The sequence below is a fragment of the Chionomys nivalis genome, chromosome 1, assembly GCF_950005125.1.
Source record: "Chionomys nivalis chromosome 1, mChiNiv1.1, whole genome shotgun sequence".
Taxonomy (NCBI): Eukaryota; Metazoa; Chordata; class Mammalia; order Rodentia; family Cricetidae; genus Chionomys; species Chionomys nivalis.
Genome location: NC_080086.1, coordinates 2179480 through 2199303, shown reverse-complemented (window position 1 = coordinate 2199303; position 19824 = coordinate 2179480). Strand labels below are relative to the sequence as shown.

Sequence of the window (19824 nt, the reverse complement as noted above, 5' to 3'; positions counted from 1 at the left end):
CAGGCCATATTCCTGGAAAGATTATAGAAGTTAGCGCTACCGTAAAGGATGTGAAAGATGCGGGCTCATGATTCCCACCACGTCCACATTCAGTTTATCTATTTAAGATTCAGTCTTAGAGGAGCTGGAGAGATGGTTCGGAGGTTAAGAGCACTGACTGTTCTTCCAGAGGTCCTGAGTTCAATTCCCAGCAACCACATGGTGGCTCACAGCCATCTGTAATGAGATCTGGTGCCCTCTTCTGGCCAGCAAACATACATACAGACAGAACACTGTATACATAATAAATTAGTCTAAAAAAAAAAAAAAAGATTCAGTCTTAGAAAGTAGCAACTGGTTGTCCTCAACTTAACCAAGCAGTGACCCTAACTGTGCCTGCTGTTTTTAACATACAGCTGTTGTGGGCTCCTTAAGCTAATTCATAGTTTCCTCATGCGCAGGTCGGCACACTGGAATAAGCAGTTTTGATTTCGGCTAAGGAGGCCATTAGTACACCTTAATGTCCTACCGCAGGAGCAAAGCAGCTCTCCAGCCCTGCGATAAATTTTATTACCCTGCATCTTGACTACCTTTCCTTTTCACAAGCTGTCACTCGGGTCCATTACATTGGTGACGTTATGCTGAGAGGATCTTGTGAGCAAGACATGGCAAAACTTAGGGACATTTGCAGTCAGAGGGCAAGTAAGTGACAAAAACCCAGGCCTTCCTGTCCAGGAAAGTCTCCAGACATAGAGTTGTACGAAGTAGGTAAACACATCCTTTGAAGACGACATGTAAGTTGTTGCATCTAACCTCTCCAGAAATCCAGAAACAAAAATAAGAAATACAAGAGTCTGCGAGCCTCTTGGGATGTCAGGCAGGTCACATAGTCCTCATTTAAATGTGTCAATATAGCCCATTCGCCCAGCCATCTCCAAAGGGCTTCCAGTGGGGCCCAGAACTAGAGGAAGCTGTACAGCAGATGCGGGCACCGCACACGCAGCTCTGCCGGGTGGGTCCAATGAGGCAGAGACAGCCTTGTCTCCATGGCAAGTTCCAAGCCATGGAAAGATCCTGTCCAAAAAAAAAAAAAAAAAAAAAAAAAAAATGCCTAAATACAAGAACAAGACAGCTGACACCTGAGGGTAACACCCAAGGTGGCCCTCTGGCTTCCACATACATAGATGCACCCCGAAGAGAGGGAGGAAGAGGAGAGGAGAGAGGAGAAAAGAGGAGAGGCAGGGTGGCGGGGGATGGGGGTACGGGACACAGACAGACAGATGGACCAACAAAGATTTAGGATTAAGGTTTAGCCTTTAAGAAATGGCTCAGGGTCTGTTTCTGAGACTTAATAAAATAGAATGATTAAGTCTGGATCGTTATTATAACACATTCTTAACACTCATTTCTGAGTGTTGCTTGACCCAATAGGCCATGAACTGGGATTACGCAGCACACAGTTTTCACACCAAACTAGTGATGATGTGGATGGACTTGCGCGGACCCTGCAGAAACAAATTACACACACACACACACACACACACACACACACACACACACACACACACACACACACGTAGCTCAGATTCCCATGGTGCGGTTCCCACGATACTGCGGCTTTCTCCATGGCTGGCGCCGATGGCATCATGGGGATTTTGAAGGAGGCTGGCCTGGTTGCAGGCGCTCCTGCGCGGTATGCTGGCACTGCCCCCACGTGGACAGCTGCGGTACTGCAGCCTCTTCCAGTGCCATTCCTGGGGGCAGAACTTCCAGGGTCTGATGGACCGGTTTGCTAACTTGGAATACGAATGGAAAGTCATCGGTTTATAAAAAGTTTTCATTCTAAGCAAAGCATGAAATTATGTGTTGCTTTACTATTAACCCATCTGAATTCCAAATCTCGTTGGGTTAGTAGATCAATTCTTCCTTCGTAAATCTCCAAGGGTAAGAGAAACACCAAGATTCACATGCGCTTGGCGTTTTGGATGCCATGTTTGACTTTATCTTGGAGACACTGACGCCCTCCAATGTGGTCGTACCTCAACAAGGGGTAGGCTTACATGCTTATTCACATACATAGGGACTCAGTACGTGTGTTTAATCAACCATATTGAAATGAGGGCTGGAGAGATGACTCTAAGAGCACTGCTGCTCTTCCAGGGGACGTGGGTTCGATTCCCAGCACCAACATGAGTGTTCACAGCTGTCTGTAACTATGGTTCTCTCTGGCCTCTGAGGGCACCAGGTACACACATGGTGTGTGTGTGTGTGTGTGTGTGTGTGCGCGCGCGCGTGTGTGTATACACATACACACACATACACACACATGCATACATATGCATACACACACTATATAGTGGATTTTTTTAGACTGTTGTCAGACCAGTCAGTCTCCCACTTGGGATTGAAGAGAACAAGCAACTGCTCTTTTATAATCTACAAGGGGTCTCCTCATCTGCAGCCACAGAATCCTGGGCCACGTCTGGTCCTCAGATAACGTGTGGGATTTTCCCTATGCTCTTGCAAACAGCAATCCCGAATAGTCTGGGCAGCGGCTGTGCCTGTTGCTCTGTCTAGGTACCCAAACCCAAGGGCTTCGATTGCTCTTTGCTGTGCAAGTGGCTGAACCCCCGGAGTGGGAGACACCTAGTTTCATCCCAAGGAAGAAGAAAAGCAAATAGACTTAGAAGTGGTAGTTGGGACAGGAGCAGGTGGGACTATGCCGTTTGCCCCAACATGGTCACTAGATAAATTTGAAGCTGAAGTATTAATTAAATTGTAATTTTAAACATTTGATAGCTGTGTGGACCCTGGTTTCTAAGGCCTAAAACACCCTCACGCCAGCCCTTGCCTGCCTTCAACTTAGAGTCTCACCTTCCAACACTGCCACTGGGGACATCACCACCCCAAGTCCCCAGGGCCTGACATCACAACCTTACTCCCTGCTCCAGTGTTCTCACTTAGCACATTGTATTTACCTGTCTCTCATTGTGTCTGTGTCCTGGGTTAGACTGAGAACTCTGTCGTCTTTTTCCCACGGCCCCAAGCATAAAGCCCAGGACACAGAGCAGGCTCGGAAATGCTTCTTAGGGAACATCTCCCTTCCCAGAAGCCTATGGATCTCACAGTTTTCCCTTCATTCAAAACTTCTGGAAGCCCCAGACACACTGTCGGTGGCTGAGAATTTTAAAACTTCTGAGACGGTAACTTGTTTTTCTCTCTTTTTCAGGACCCTCTTCCCAGAACCATATAAGAAAAACAGAGGAATCATGTCCATGATCGCAGCTTACTACAGCAACAAGTCCCTCCTCATCACAGGGGCCACGGGCTTCCTGGGCAAGGTGTTGATGGAGAAGCTGTTCCGCACCAGCCCCCATCTGAAAGTCATTTACATCCTTGTGAGACCCAAGTCTGGACAAACTCTGCAGGAGAGGGTTTTCCAGATTCTCAACAGTAAGGTACGTCTTGCGTGAGGGCCGTGTATCATGGGGCCCAGTGGCTGGACAGGATCTAGAGCCGCCAAGGAAGCAAGCCTCCGGACACAGCTGTGAGCGGTTCTTTAGGTCAGTCTAGCATGCCGGTAGGGGATTGGCTTAACTGGGTTATCTGAGATGCCATGACTGGTGGCACCGATTGCTAGGTTGGGATCCTAGACTGTATAAAAGTGAATGAGAATTCATAGCTCTCTGCCAAGGTTGGGGATGCAGTGTGACCAGTTCCTCCATGCTAGCCCCTGCTGCCCTGACTTCCTGGCTATGGTGGACTGTGCTTCCAGTTGTGAGCTGAGGTAAAACCTTCCAACATGGAGTTGTTTCCTTCTTTAGGGGGTGGGGGGATTTTTATGAAAACAGCTGTAAAAGAAACTATACAAATTCCCAAATTCAGGCCAGAGCCTACAGGGGACAGAAAAAGAAGACAAACGTCACAGTGTCTCCTGTGGGTCTCCGGGAGGAGGGTAGAGGTGCTTCGATTATAATTGGGCGGGAAAGGAATCATCTCTGTAGTGGTTTGAACCTGACATGTCCCCCACTGTCCCTGTTTTGGGTACTTGTTTTCCATTGTGAAATTTGAGAGAGTGTGGAACCAGCGAAGGTTAGGCCTGCTGGCTGGAGTGGATGACCCCGAGAAAACCCCGAACACCATTGCCCAGGCTTGGTGGGTGCGTAGCAGGCAACCACGGATGTGGATGGCCCCAGAAAACTCCATGCACCATTGCCCAGGGTTGGCGCTCTCTCTCTCTCTCTCTCTCTCTCTCTCTCTCTCTCTCTCTCTGTGTGTGTGTGTGTGTCAGAAACACAGCTCTGGCATTATTTCCTTTTTAATTTCCTCTTGTCCCACAGCTATTGTCTGAATGTCTGGTGGTCTAGAAACCTAAGTTTTCGGTAGGCGGGCACTATTGGGTTTAGCTCTTGCGTTTGCACAGAGAATGGCGTGGGTCAGTAGAAAAGGCAATAGACCTGACCCTACCCATTCCTCCCCACACCAGAGCAACAGCCCAGCGTGGAGAGCTCGCCACATTGCCTAATCCACCCAGGGCTTTCTTTATCTATACAATGTGTCAGATAACAAATACTATTTCACAGGGATTTATGAAGATTAAATGAAGATACCCATCCATCAAATACTATTGTGTTGCATCATAGAAGATATTATCAGTGACCTCTGGATTCTTTGACCCAGACAGACTCTTTTGTTCATCGTCCTTAAAGCTAAATCATGGGTTGCCTAAACCAGTTTCACAGATATCAAAGATGCATAGGTTTCCACATTCCCCTCTCTATCAGTTTATCATGGCTTTTGTAAGAGATAAAAGTAGAAATGAATAAGCGAGTTTTTTTATTATTGTTGTGTTTGAGATGGGGTCTTGCTGAGTAGCCTACACTAGCCTCAGGCTCAGAATCTACCAGCTTAACCTCACAAAGGCCGGAATTCCAGGGCTGCACTGACCATGCCAGGCTCACAAGTAATCTAAGTCTCCCAGATTTCAAAATCCTGTGACGGATCTGTTCACATTCACATGTGCAACTTACCTAGCTAGTGTCTCTCCAGCCTGTGTGAATTACAGGCATGTGCTGAAACAGATAGCCCGTACCTCTCCAAGAGCCAGTTGATCTAGCCTAGCATGTGCCGTGAGATAGCCCCCACCTCCCCAAGACCCAGTTGAACTAGCCTAGCATGTGCCATGAGATAGTCCCTAACTCCCTGAGAGCCAGCTAATCTAGCCTAGCATGTTCTGTGAGATAGACCCCACCTCTCTGAGAATCAGTTGATCTAACCCAGCATGTGCTGTGAGATAGCCCCCAACTCCCTGAGAGTCAGCTAATCTAGCCTAGCATGTTCTGTGAGATAGACCCCACCTCTCTGAGAATCAGTTGATCTAACCCAGCATGTGCTGTGAGATAGCCCCCATCTCCTGAAAACCAGTTGATAGAAGCAGCCATACACCAGCCACTTAGGATCCAAGGTGATTGATGGAGAGGCTGCCATCTCTTCCGCATTGTCCTCAACCCAATGAGGTCTCCACAGAGGACACTAGCCAACTAGCAATGGGGACAAAGACAGGACTGGTTCTATAGGAAGATGTCTGGTCTAGGCAGGAAGCAGTGCCCCTAACTCCTGTCCACACGCTCTGCAAGGCTGCCACTGGGCCACATCTCATGGCTGAGAAAGACACAGGTGGGTACCCAGGAGGAAACCCCCACCGTCTTCACTTTAAGTCACAAAGTTTCTTTCTGCCCTACCGTTCATGCCATATTGGAGAGTCAGAGTCCCTACTGCTGGGGAATAGACTGTTCCTTCTACCACGTGCCGAGACCTCAGCTTTTGATTGGCAGTCTTAGAACTCAAGCTTCATAAATAGTGGCAGGATAGAGACAAGGTAAGTACCATTGAAATAAGAAAATGAAACAAAGAAAGCTATTCAAAATGGAGGTCAGCAAGGCTGGGCTAGATCTGTTAAGACAAATGCTCAGTAGGAACTGAGAAGGCTCCTTGAGAAGATTATAGCGTGAGTAGGAAGATATCCCTTACCTGGTTTCTGACTGGACTCTCCAGGAAGAGGCCTCTTTACTATCACTTTTTGTGGCCAATTGCTCCACCTTTTAGAATGTTCTTCCCTGCTCCTCTGTTGCTGTGGTGGTTAGGGAAGGTCCTCTCATCCTTGTCTCTAACAATGCATTCTTGGATGCGCAGCAGAAGGTGGGAACCAGCGGATGTGTGCAGACTTAGGATCAGGTGTTCTTTGAGTCTAGAAGGAAAAGGAAATCATAGTTAGTGCACACAGTAGATCAGCCTGTCCCAAGAGAAAGACATGAGTGAAAGGGTTGATGAGGAACTATAAGAAGGAATGGGAGTTGTGATGAGATCCCAAACCTAAAATCCTGGAACGCCCTGAACATCTTCATTCAACAACACAGATTGGGTATCTATGGCCAGCATCGGGCTAGATGTGCAGGGTATCAAAGCTTCCCAGGAGAGGAGTGGATGTTGATGAAAAGGCCTTATGTCTCCAATTATAGAGGAAATACAGGGAAGATAAGTGTGCTCTTGGCTTTAGCAAACCCATTTGAGGAAATGTGTAGCATTGGCCACTCTTGAAACAGTGATACTCTTATTGAGTCTTCAACTCAGAAAGCACAAGAAGGGGCTGGAGACAGGAGTCAGTGGTTCAGAGAACTGCTCACCCTGCAGAGGACCTGGGTTCAGATCACATGGTGATCTGCAATCATCCATGTATAGCTTCAGTTTCATGGGATCCAGTTCCCTCTACTGGCTGCTGTGGGCACTGCACACACACGGTGCAGAGTTTGCCTCTGATTCTCTGTATATGCCTAGGATTGTGGTGGAGAGGACATTGGTTCTGCCCATCAAAAGCCATATAGACCTTCCTTCTCCTTGTGTGGTATATGTATTTACTACACGCCCCTTCCTGTGTCCCTGATCTCAAAGACAGGCAACTTTCAAAGAGCTTCCTAATCCATTGGTCACAGAAAATCAGAAAAGACTCTTTCTTATAACTCATTACTTATAACTCCTAATTCTTAAGTATTTTCACATTTTTTAAAAATTCTTTCAAATTCTTCCTCTCTCTCTCTCTCTCTCTCTCTCTCTCTCTCTCTCTCTCTCTCTCACCTGCTATATACACTAAGCTGTCTCTGTCTCAGAGATCTTCCTCCCTCTTCCTCCCAAGTGCTGGGATTAAAGGCACAGGCCCACAACAGCATTATGCTGTATTTTTATAAGCTAACCCTATCATTTGGCATGCTACAAAACAGAAATTACTCAATAAACATCAATTGTCCCTGAGGCGAATGAACTTTGAAATACAGAGGATGATCATAGGCAGGACTTACAGTCATGACCTCAGCACACATGACACAGCTTGATTTAAGACACTGGGAAAAAAAAACATTTTAAGAAACTGGGTCCTTTTATGACTATCACTGCTCCAGAGTTCATAGAGGAGACAACCCCCAACATGCATTTTAAAAATTAACTGAAAAAATATCAATTTTGAATATAATCTAGGTATGCGTGCTTATATAAATGGTTGTATGTAGCTTATTATAATGAAATAAAATGGCGTATACATGTTGTAATGGCTAAATAAGGAGATTTGGCATAAAAATACGAACTTTGAATTAAATAATACCTGAAAATAGGAAGGTCAAATCTGACCTTGTTCTTTTAGATGGTTTTGTAAAGAAACCAACAACATTCCCATGGTTCTCCAGCCCACCCTATGTGAGCTGTCATTAATAATTCTATTAACTCTCTCCAGATGAGACAAGGACAACTGGAAAAAGAAATTTGTATTTTAAACTCTCAAAGGCTGCTTTGTTCCATTATTGCCTAACCCTTACCTGGGAGACTATCCCACAAAATGGAAGAGGCTTCTGAGCCGGGATTGTCACCTGGTGGCAGAGTGCTGTGTGTGAGATTCTGGGTTCGGCCCCAGCACGACAGAGACAAAGACAAGGAAGGTCTATAAATATGTGATAACTAGATGTGCTAACGTCGCAGGAATTCCAAACATCCTGTGGCTAACACAGGCATACTTTTAAAACTGGAGCCACTCTTCTGTTTGACAGTTGCTTAGATCAGTTTGAACCTCTTCAGTGTGGTGGAGGGTAGTGAGGAGAGAAGGGGGAGAAGAGGGAGGAGGGAGAGGGAGGAGGGAGAGGGAGGAGAGGGAGGAGGGAGAGGGAGGAGAGGGAGGAGAGATAGGGGAGAAGAGGGAGGAGGGAGAGGGGAGAGGAAGAGAGTAGGGGAAAGGAAGGGAAGGGGGAGGGAGGGGAGGGGAGAGGAAAGAGTGGGAGGACAGAGGAATGGGGAGGGGAGGGGAGGGGAGAGGGGAGAAGAGGGAGGAGGGAGGGGGGAGGAGAGGGAGGAGAGAGAGGGGAGAAGATGGAGGAGAGAGAGGGAGGAGAGGGAGGAGAGAGAGGGGAGAAGAGGGAGGAGAGAGAGGGGAGAAGAGGGAGGAGAAAGAGGGGAGAAGAGGGAGGAGAGAGAGGGAGGAGAGAGAGGGGAGAGGAAGAGAGTATGGGAAAGGAAGGGAAGGGGGAGGGAGGGGAGGAGAGGGGAGGAGAGGGGAAGGGGAAGAAGGGGGAGGTGAAAGGAGAGGAGAGGGGAGAGGAGAGGGGAAGAGAGAGGAGAGGAGAAGAGAGGGGAAGAGAAGGGAGGGGAGGGGAAAAGAGGAGAAAGTAAGGGAGGAGAGGGGAGGGGAAGAAGAGGGAGGAGAAAGGAGAGGAGATGAGGAGAGGAGAAGGGAGGGGAAAGGAGAAGGGAGGGGAGGGGAAAGGAGAGGGGAGGGGAAGAGAGGAGAGGAGAGGAGGGGGAGGGGAAGAGAGGAGAGGGGAGGAGAGGGGAGGAGAGGAGGGGGAGGGGAAGAGAGGAGAGGGGAGGAGAGGGGAGGAGAGGAGGGGGAGGGGAAGAGAGGAGAGGGGAGGAGAGGGGAGGAGAGGAGGGCTCCCATTTTGGCAGCTTTGGGAAATACAGAACATTAAAATCAGAAAGAGAGTTTCCCTCTTTAAGGACCTATGAAGTGACATAAGCACTGACTTCCATTATCATATTTAATCTTAGAAATCCTTGAAGTGTTCATTACGTCACAGATGAGAACTTAATCCCAGAAAACTGTCCTCTCCCCAGGGCTGTGTTATCTGTGCCAAGGAAGTGACCCAACAAAACCAGAAGGCAGCTCTTCTGAGGCCCCTGCGTCCTCCATGGCTCTCCTACCTCCCCTCAGAGCCTCTTCCATGGTGACAGAAGCGTTAGGTGATAAAGTGTTGCTGGCCCTAAGTAGCCACCAGCACCTTCCGTTAGAAGCCTAGAGATGATCTCAGGGCTGGTCCCACCCTCTAGGCTAACTCCTTCCTGCCCACAGACCTATTCTCAAAGCACACGATGGAACCTGCCTTGTGGAGATGAAGAAGGAAAGGGTGACAAATGAAATATGTGTCACCATTAGTGCTGATTATAGGTTCTTATGAAAAGTCACTGAAGATCTGACAAGGGCAAAGCTGTTCCCAAGAATAGCTTCACATGTTTGATTTTCAATTCCCTGAGATCATGGGATGATGCAGTCCCACGATTGGCGTTTTAAGTAAGTGTGCAGCAAAGGAAGGCCCCCGAGAACTTCTCAACTTGTTCTTGTCACACGAACAATACAGCCCAGACCCTGTGATGATGGAAGAGCAGATATCTTTCCAGAATGCACGCAGTTCTGGTACACACCTGGAGTGTGTCACCTGCCATAGGCATTACACACCTGGCACCACCAAGCACAGCTGCCCAAGCTTCCAGGCAGTCTTTTTTTGTTTGTTTGTTTGTTTGTTTTTTGGGTTTTTTTTTTTTTTTTTTGGTTTTTCGAGACAGGGTTTCTCTGAGGTTTTGGAGCCTGTCCTGGAACTAGCTCTTGTAGACCATGTTGGTCTCGAACTCACAGAGATCCGCCTGCCTCTGCTGGGATTAAAGGCGTGCGCCACCACCGCCCGGCTCCAGGCAGTCTTAACCACATGATCACACCACGTTGTCCGGTGGTGTTAAAGCGATGGTCCTCACTGAAGCTATGAAAAACTTCAGTCTTTCAAAGTGCACAGGTGTGATGCAGCCTCTCCCCACCCAACATCCACTCCCCCTCTTCAAAGTCAGTGTCCACAGAACCACAAAAAAGTTACTGAGGAAAATTCTACTGTAGACTCAAAAGGCTTTTACAAAGTCAGTTACTGTCGGGGAGGATTGCAAAGCTTTCACACAAACTCGTACATTTGTTGCATGGCTAAAAAGAACTACCGCATGGAAGACACTTGATTGTAAAAGCAAACATTTAGCATATTTATGGTGGATCAAGGTCAGAACTGCTAAAGGTCTGTCTCCAAGAACCAGAGTGACCCCTTTGGTGAGACGGAGCATTTTATCAACCTTATCTACCCCAGCTGTCAAAACAAAATACTGAGGACTGGCCCAACTCCCTGATTATTTTCAGAACTTAGTTCACCTACCGATAGCAGCCCTAGCATGTAGAAATGGAAGCTCAAAGACGGGAGCTTGACACTTGCTGTCTGTCTGTGGGATTGAGTTCCTTCCATAGTCATCTTCATCTAGCTCCAAGGATTTGTTAGCCTGCTCTTGCCTGATGCAGATAAAATATGACTTCTCTGACTACCTGAAATTTTTTGCTGCTGTGTTTTGTTTTTGAGATAGGGTCTCATGCAATCCACATTGGCCTCAAAGAAAAGATGCCCTTGAACTTGAGTGCTGGGATTGCCTGGTTTTATGCAATGCTGGGGGTCAAACCCAGAGTCTTGTTGGTGGGAGGCAGCACTCTGACAGCTGAGTTGCATCCTAACCCCAAATTTAATGTTTTATTACTCATGCAGCCTGCTACTATGAACCAAGGAGCACTCTGTCTTCAGAGGCTGGCAACAAAGGGTATTAATTGCCTTAAGTTTAAGAAACCAAAGACAGACTCTCCCTGTTCTTTAGCACTTTTCTAAACATTTATCCCCATGGATACTATGTGAAAATTCCACCTTAGCAAAATAGTTGGAAACAAGATTGTTCTGTGTTTTCAAAACAACAGAAAATGCAGTTTTAATCTAAGAATCTCTGTGTGGTGGGGAAAGCGGAGAACCAACCCACTCGCGTGAGTAGATGTAACAAGAGCTAAAATAGTTATGTTCATCTCTTCTCCCTTCAAAAATAAACTAGAATGCTAAAAAAAGAATCAGTTAAAATCCAGTGAAACGGTCCATGAGCTCATGGGACCCTTGACATTAACTGCCATGGATATTAGAGTATGATTACATAAAATTCTGTCTTACTCCTAACATGGTCACCTATTTCTTTTATTTTCCAATTACATTAGTGCTTATATATTTGTAACTGAGCCACTTAAGCAAGGTGATTTCATGTTGTTTGCTAAAGGCCGGTAACCCAGCCCTTTGAAAACCATTATTTCGCATGTAAAAAGTAAGAACTTTTTGTGTGTGAATTTGTGTGTAAAACTGTGTAAACACAAGGCTACCCTAAAGGGTGAAGGGAGTCAGGTAAGAAGGTGGTGACAGTCTCAGTTACGGCTTTCACGGCTGTGATAAACACCATGACCAAAGAAACTCAGGGAAGAGAGGGTTCATTCCACTTACACATGACTGCTCGTCCCTGAAGGAAGTCAAGCAGGGCTCAAATCTGGAGGCAGAAAGTGATGCAGAGGCCATGGAGAGGTTCTGCTTACTGCCTTGCTCTTCATGGCTTCCTCAGCCTCCTTTCTCATAGCAACCAGGACCAACATCCCAGAGGTGGCACCACCCACAATGGGCCGGGTTCTGCCCCCATCAATCACTAATTAAGAAAACGTTCTACAGGCCTGCTACAACCCAGTCTCGTGGAGGCGTTGTCTCAGTTGGGGGTCCTTCTCTCAGAGACTCTAGCTTGTGTCAACTTGACTTAAAACGAGCTAGGCAGTGACTATCACCCTCTCATCTCCAGGGCAAAGCTCAAAATATGCACCTGACTGCTAGACATGCCTTTTCATATGTTCCTGGAGTTGAGAGGATCCAAATTACACCAAATGAACGAAATAAAGTGGAGGGGTTTTGACTACAGAGAAACCTTCACTGAAAATGCCACTATTGCAACTAAAAACGGGTTTTGAGAGCTGCAGTGGAAGGCACACATCCAAAGGAAGGCTTTTTGGTGTTAATGAGGCCCATGGCCTGTGGATTTCTGTTTCAGCTGTTTGAGAAAGTCAAAGAAGTCTGTCCAAATGTGCATGAGAAGATCAGACCCATCTCTGCAGACCTCAACCAGCGCGACTTAGCCATCAGCAAGGAGGACATGCAGGAACTTCTGTCTTGCACCAATATTATCTTCCACTGTGCGGCTACTGTACGCTTCGATGCTCATCTGAGGTATATATGCTCCCTCTGTACTCTCGTGGCTTATAGCGCTCTCTCTCCCCCTCCCTCCCTCTCGTGTGTGTGTGTGTGTGTGTGTGTGTGTGTGTGTGTATAAGAGTCTTCACGGAATCTGTAAAAATAAAAAGCAGAAAGGAAAGAAAGAACCACAAAACAAATGCCAGTGAAAAGTTTAAAAAGAAACATAAAAGAATTTTCAGAAGGCCGTAGTCCTCCATGGCGTGCATACACGCTCACCTTTCTACCTGCTTCTGCAGTTATGCAGACATGGGCTCAACTTCCAAGAAAGGGAGCTCCTGTTGGGAGCGTTCTGTCCCCTGTCCAGAGCTGCTGGAATGACAGCGGACATGGTATCGCGCATTTTTCTTTATTTCTTTGATGACTGGAAAGGTTGACATGCTTAAATGCTTATGATTCTTGCCAATTGCTTTCAAAATTACTTGAAAGCATTCACACAGTAACTTTATGTTCTAGAAAGCTCGGCGTATTTCAGGTTACTTTCATCTTTCCACTCCTTGCTAGTTAATGGTATAGTCACAATTTCTTTAATTACTACCGTAATTTCATTTTTAGATTTAGATGTTTGATACATATTTGAAATGTTTCCATTCATTCATTGATGTGGCGTAATAACCAGGCTAGCTTAATATGAAACAGCAAAATTTAATGAAGGGATAGCTTACAACACCAGGGATCCAGCAATGGACAGGAAATACAAAAAAGGACCGGCAGGGCTCACACCCGCCAGATTTATACGTAAACATTAGCCCGAGGCGAACACGCCCCCCCCATTGGGCTGGGCTTCTCCTACGATTCATTCATTCATTCATTATTTATGTATTAATTTATTTTGAGACAGGTTCTCCCTACATAATCCTGGCTGGCTGGCCTGGAATTCACTACATTGTCCAGGCTGGTCTGGAATTTACAGCTGCCCGCCTGCTTCTGCCTCCTGGGCGCTGGGATTAAAGCTGTGCCACACCACAGCCAGCTCGTTTTAAATGCTTTTAACTATGAACAGAGATAGCCAGGGAAAAATATTGAACTGGGTATGAAGACAATAGTCTTCCTTTGCTCTAACAGACAGTTGATTCTTAAACAACGCCTACCAAAGGGCTTAGTTTTCAATCTATACAAAACCAAATTCTTGTCCTAATTTACTAAAAATTGATTTTCCATTGATCAGACTTTCTCGGGAAATATCGTACTATTTGAAAAACTAATTTTGATTAGGCCATAAATACTCATAGAATGCTTTTAAAATAGAAATACCTCGATTATTCTCATGTGAGGCTATTTATTTAAATTTAGTGTAATTTTTCCAAGTTACCTTGAGTATATAGATTCATTTAGAAAAAGTTAATTTATTTAAATTTAAATTTTTTATGTTACTTTGAATATATGATTCATTTCGAAAAAACAAACAAACATTTTAAAAACACCAATTCTTCCCATTCAATAACAGTCTGTTTCCCCTATTCCATTTTACTTCATTAATGAAAGGGATGAAATTTTCTCTGTCCACTTACGATTCCTTTAAGTAAGGTGCTCATTTGAATGTGTGCCTTCAGGCCGTTGCAAACTCAAGTTTTCATTTGGATACAGAATGCTACTTCAACATTTTGCTATAAATTTTAGTAGATATTTTACCGAATGGATCATCTGTATTCTAATTTTTATAAGCTTTGTTTATTTTCCAAATAAATAATTTTAAAATATGACAGCAATTTTTGTGACTGTGCGTTCAGTGCTTGACATCTGCTCATTAACTTTGTTTTTCTCTCCGATAACAGGGTAGATCCTTGTAACGACGTCAAGGACTGACTGGCAATGTTTGTGGGCACCCTTCCTACCCTGGAGAGGCAATACTCCTAGCCTCTTACTACCAGGCATAGCTTTAGGCAGAACTGAAGTGTGCTATTTTATCACTTCATTAGTAAATTTATTTAATTGGGAAATGGATATAAAATGTCATTTAAGTTATTTGCAGAAAAAGAGTCAGAGAGATGATGGCACAGAAAAGCATGCACGGTTCTTGCAGGGGACCCTAGTTTGGTTCCTAGCTCCTGCACCAGGTGGCTCACAACCACCTGTAACCCTACTTCCAGGGCATCTAATACCTCTAGCCTCTGTGGGTACCTACACCCAGATGCACGCATGCACACACACACTCACACACACACATGCACGTGCACACACAGCGTGTGTAGGATCTTACAGTCTTTCTCTTTTGGGGTTAACTTAGAGAAATAGATTTCCTGATGCTGGATAAAGGGTATGCCCCTTGAATGAATTCTGGCCATCTTGCTGCTTATGCTGAATTTATATAGTTTACTACAGTATCGGCTACAATTTAGGATCTGACATTAATATCCATGGCTGGCCAGGATCTTTTCAACAACTTGCATTGCTCTTTCAAATACCTCCTCTTAGTTCTTGCCATGTTATTTGTTTGTCTTGTCTTCTTGAGTGTTCGCTTCTTTGCATTTGTTCTCTCAATGGCCCCTTCTGGAAGCCACTTGATCAGTTCAGAGGACCATGTGTTTTCTGTTTTACCGATTAGAACCATGTAACCTTAGACACCATGTGTACAGTGCTGCCGTGACTAAGACTGAGGACCCCCACATAGCAGGAGCTAAGAACCCCACAGAGCAGGAACACATTACAATTTCAAGTGTTACAGAACTGTGCAGCCAGGGACCAATTCTTTTCCTCCTTGTCTCATGATGTGCCACCGAGATCTGAGGCATCTGCCTGTTACTGAAGAAGGTATAGTCATGGCACATACACCAGTTAGAGCTTGGTACATCCGCCGCTAGGATAAGTATGGCATGCCAGTCACTGGAGGAGGCACACTTACGGTGTGGTACACCAGGTACGGCAAGATAGGATGCTGAGCGTCTTTACTGCTTCTTTCTGCTTTGTCCTCTCCAGAGAAGCTGTGCAGCTGAATGTCACCGCCACCCAGCAGCTCCTGCTGATGGCCAGCCAGATGCCAAAGCTTGAAGCCTTCATCCACATCTCTACCGCCTTTTCTAACTGCAACCTGAGCCACATAGATGAGGTCATCTACCCATGCCCTGTGGAGCCAAGAAAGATCATTGACTCCATGGAGTAAGTTGGGCCAAATGGAGGAACTGGGAGGCAGCAGACAGCTTTCCCTTGGTTTCTTTGTGGTTGTTAATGCAGTGAAGAGGTAGGACACTCTGAAAGCAACAAGCTGTGGGGAAATGATTCACCTGTCTCTACTAGTCCCTTCTTCCAGTGGGAAATACGCTCCGGGAGGGAAGGAAGATAGAAGATTCATGTGTGGATGTACTAGGAATTGATACAGAGGCACTGGGGCCAGGGCCTTGTGCATGCTAAGTAAGCATTCTTCCACTGAGATACATCCTCGGCCCTGAAGATCCCTAAAGAAACCCCTTGTTGAGGATAGGCCTACAGAAACACTGGACCATGAATGTATTCCTCACAGCACCCCAGACAATATAAAGGATCAGGAGAGAAATTTTGGAGGACTGGAAACTTGCTGTGTAAGCTGGGGAAGTTGTTTTAGCCTTTCTAACCCCCACTCCCCCGTCCTTCTTCGTTACTTTTCCTGTTGCTCTGATAAAATAAACAAACAGAAGCAGCCTTTGAGGAAAGGGCTTATTTGGGCTCAAGGTTCTAGGTCAGTCCGTCCTGACAGGGCAGCTGTGGCTGCAGCAATGGGAAGGAAACGAGCCACGCTGAGTCCACAGTCAAGAAACAAAAAACAGGAACCCTCCTGCTCATCCCATTGCCTCCCGTCTGTCCCGCCCAGGAACCCAGCACAGGGACCGGCACCTCCCATTTCAGAGGGGGTCTTCCCACCTCAGCCAGCACAGTCACAGTCAGCTCAACCCCTCAGACACAGGCCCAGCGGCTAACCACCACAACAGACCCCACCTTACAGTCGTGATGATGAGCACACTTATGTAAATCAGTTGGTACATTCTGGGGAGGAATGGTTTTTGGAGGAGAATCTAATCCTTCCAAACTCTCGCAGGGGGTGGTCTGTGAGTGGGTCCTGCTGAGGTATGCTTCCCTGCCTGTGCTGAAGTGGTCACCAGTCTGTTTTCTCTAGTTGCCAGTCAACAAAAGTCACCATCTTCACGGGGTACGGTTCTGCTTCCAGGAGTTTGTTTCTGTTTTCTCTCTATTTGGTTCCAACTGCTTGAGCTTCGTGTCTTTAAATTCTACATTTAAAATATCATGGTTCAAAAATGACCGTTTCTTGGTGAATCTGCCAGTGTATGATTTCCTGCAATGCTGTAATTGCATCTAAGGTATTGGGAGCTTATCTTTCTCCTCTCATTTCTGCCTCTCCTGGCTCTGAGAGTCACTCAAATTCTTCAAAATGGAGGTCACTGTAAACGGAGGCTCCTTAATTGTTTCCCAACTGCCCAGACCCAAATACTCACACAGAAACTATATTAGCTACAACACTGTTTGACTTGATGTGGGATCCCCTCTGTATGCTGTGAATAGGTTTTGTTACCATTGGTTAATAAAGAAGGAAGCTGCTTTGGCCTATAGCAGGGCAGAATATAGCCAGGCTGGAAGATAGATAGATAGATAGATAGATAGATAGATAGATAGATAGATAGATAGATAGATAGAGAGAGAGATAGAGAGAGAGAGAGAGAGATAGAGAGAGAGAGAGAGAGAGATAGAGAGAGAGAGAGAGAGAGAGATAGAGAGATAGAGAGATAGAGAGATAGATAGATAGATAGATAGATAGATAGATAGATAGATAGATAGATAGATAGATAGATAGATAGAGAAAGAGTAGGCAGAGGCAGAGAGACACCATGTAGCTGCCGAAGGAGACAGATGCTGGACACTTGCCAGTAAGTCACAGCCTACTGCCGTTACACAGATAGAAATGGGTTAATTTAAGATGTAAGAGTTAGTTAACAAGCCAGAGCTAACAGGCCAAAAAGTGTTGTAATTAGTATAGTGTCTGTGTGATTTGGGTCTGAGAGCCAGAGAAACAAACAAGCTGTCTTTGCATACAGGTCATTTAGAGGAATTGGCACAAGCAAACAGCATTTCAAGTTAATGGTTCCTCTGGAGAGTTGCAGAAAAGACACATGTGGTTTGATCCCCAAGTCAATTCAGATACATCTATAGAAAGCCCAAAAGCATGTTGAATATGGAATTAAAGTTTGTCACCAAGCTTCCCTCTCACAGAGGTACCTCCTCCCTAACTGTGGTTCCCAAGAAGAGAGCCCACCTGCTTGATTCAAGAACCAGAACTGAATTCCCAAGGTCTCATCCACTGTCCTCCCTTCTGATATCTGAGAGGGGACTACGCACTTGGAAACCTCTGAGAGTTCACCAGAGACAGGGGAAATAGTGTTCAGCTCACCACACTGAAGGGCTCCTTGTGCCACCTCCTCCTTCCAAACTCTTCACAGATGCAGACACAAAATACTCCAAGGTTAAAAAGGAAGAGCTTCCCTCCCAGAGAAGGGGTCAGTTTGCTGTCTTGTATCAGTATGTCCGGAGCTCTGGCGGGTATATCTTAGAAGTCCATAACTTACAAACATTGGGGACGAGGAGGAAATTCCTTCCTCCCTGGAATGCTTAGATTCACTGTGAAACAAATGCCCCCAAACTGAGGGGACTGCCTTCTGCACTCCAGCAATGGGGCCGATATCTTCACAACCCCATTTCCCTCTGAGTCCACCTGTTCTCTTGTATCTCTATCCGTCCCCACTTCCCTAAACCTTACAGGGTGTAGAAACTGACTCCTCCTAAGGACATGGTGGCAAATAAGGAAGCAGGATTTCCGGGACAAAAGGGTGATGAGAAACGTGAATAATGAAATGGAATCCCTGCTCTCTGGACCACTGTTCAGAGAGCATCAGATACATGTCAAACACATAGGCACGGTGACTGCAACAAACACAGCCTGAGTGAGGAGAGGAGAAAAAGTCACTGTAAAGTTTCTACCATTCTCTCCCAGAACGCTTTCCCTGAAATACCTGTAGCTCCATCTTTCAGAAGATAAACTGGGGGTGGGGGATACATACTCCTCATCTCACTCAACTACCATATAAACAAGAAGCTATTAATACCATAATATTTTTTTAAAAAAGGATAGTAAGTTAGATGAGCCTGTCCTGTGTATAACTGCATCCGACATATACCTACTGCTAAGGTCTCCAATGACTTTAGGCTTCTTTTAGAGCAACTTAAGTAGAATTTTAAAGTTGAAGACTCGTGGAAAGAAAGTGAAGTCAAATTTGGGAACTGGGGACGTGTAGGTTCAACACATGTCCTTGAATATACTGCAGAACATCTAATTGATTTCAGAAACGCATGTTGATTCAGGCAGTGTCTTTTATAACATGCTGAGTTACAGTTTTGAAGAACTGATGGGAAAGAGAAGAACAGAAAGCGGTAACTGGGCACTGGAGAGGGCCCCAGGCAGCAGAAGATGGGTCTTTGTCACACTGCCCTCCCCTCTGAATCCAGGAAGGGACTAGACGGGACAGAAAATGGTCAGAGGGAGCCGGGCAGTGGTGGCGCACGCCTTTAATCCCAGCACTCAGGAGGCAGAGGCAGGCGGATCTCTGTGAGTTCGAGGCCAGCCTGGTCTACAGAGCTAGTTCCAGGACAGGCTCCAAAGCCACAGAGAAACCCTGTCTTGAAAAACCAAAAAAAAAAAAAAAAAAAAAAAATGGTCAGAGGGGCAGAAGAAGAAAAGTTACTTTAAAATCAACTTTATTAAAACAGAATGCCACCACTGGCCTGGGAGTGGAGTGTGTGCAAAGCCCTGGGTTTACTCCCTAGCACTGGGAATGAAAGCGGGTAGAGGGGTGGGGTGGGGAAGAAGAGAGAGTTCTGTTGCATTGATCCATTTATAGGTACATATAGCCATGCTTGTCCTCACAACCCAAGAATTAGAACAAATATAACCAGCCATCTTTCCTGGGGAAAAAGGGAGGGAGCAAGGCGGAGTACATGGGTCCACAGAAGAAACTGAGGTGTGGGGCACATGCAATAAGCTTTCCCACGCACATCCCTAGGAATCTACGGAGCCAATATTCTCTAAGACACTTTGTAGAGCCCTCAGCTATAACCCTTTGTAGTGAGCAGCCATTCCTTGTGGTGTGGCATCGACTCCCTGTGGGTTCTAAGTTCCGGTGTTTCCCTAAATTGTGGTTTCTAGGTTCCCCTGAAATTGTTTTTCCTTGCAGCCTTGCGGAAACTAGACTTGGTTTCTGTAATTTGTATTGGCCTAGGAAAGTGATCTTGGGTTGGTCAATTCACGACCTGCCTACAAATGAGATGAAGTGAGACCCGTGCAGCTACCCTCCGCATCTGTGACTTCTCAACCAACCCCCTGCTAATCTGAATATCTGTGCTTGCACTCAGCTGCTGCGGGCTTTTGGTCGTT

The 19824-nt window shown here is 45.9% G+C and overlaps 1 protein-coding gene across 2 annotated transcripts in view; it reads left to right on the top strand.

Moving 5' to 3' along the window:
- Positions 1-19824, top strand: part of Far2 (fatty acyl-CoA reductase 2) — a 117580-nt gene that overhangs the window by 80334 nt on the left and 17422 nt on the right. For both annotated transcript variants that reach the window (XM_057793003.1, XM_057793007.1), the window contains exons 2-4: positions 3209-3437; positions 12214-12389; positions 15330-15509. In XM_057793003.1, the coding sequence (XP_057648986.1) occupies positions 3249-3437; positions 12214-12389; positions 15330-15509 (545 nt within the window). In that variant the 5' untranslated portion in view covers positions 3209-3248. The remainder of the gene's footprint in view (positions 1-3208; positions 3438-12213; positions 12390-15329; positions 15510-19824) is intronic.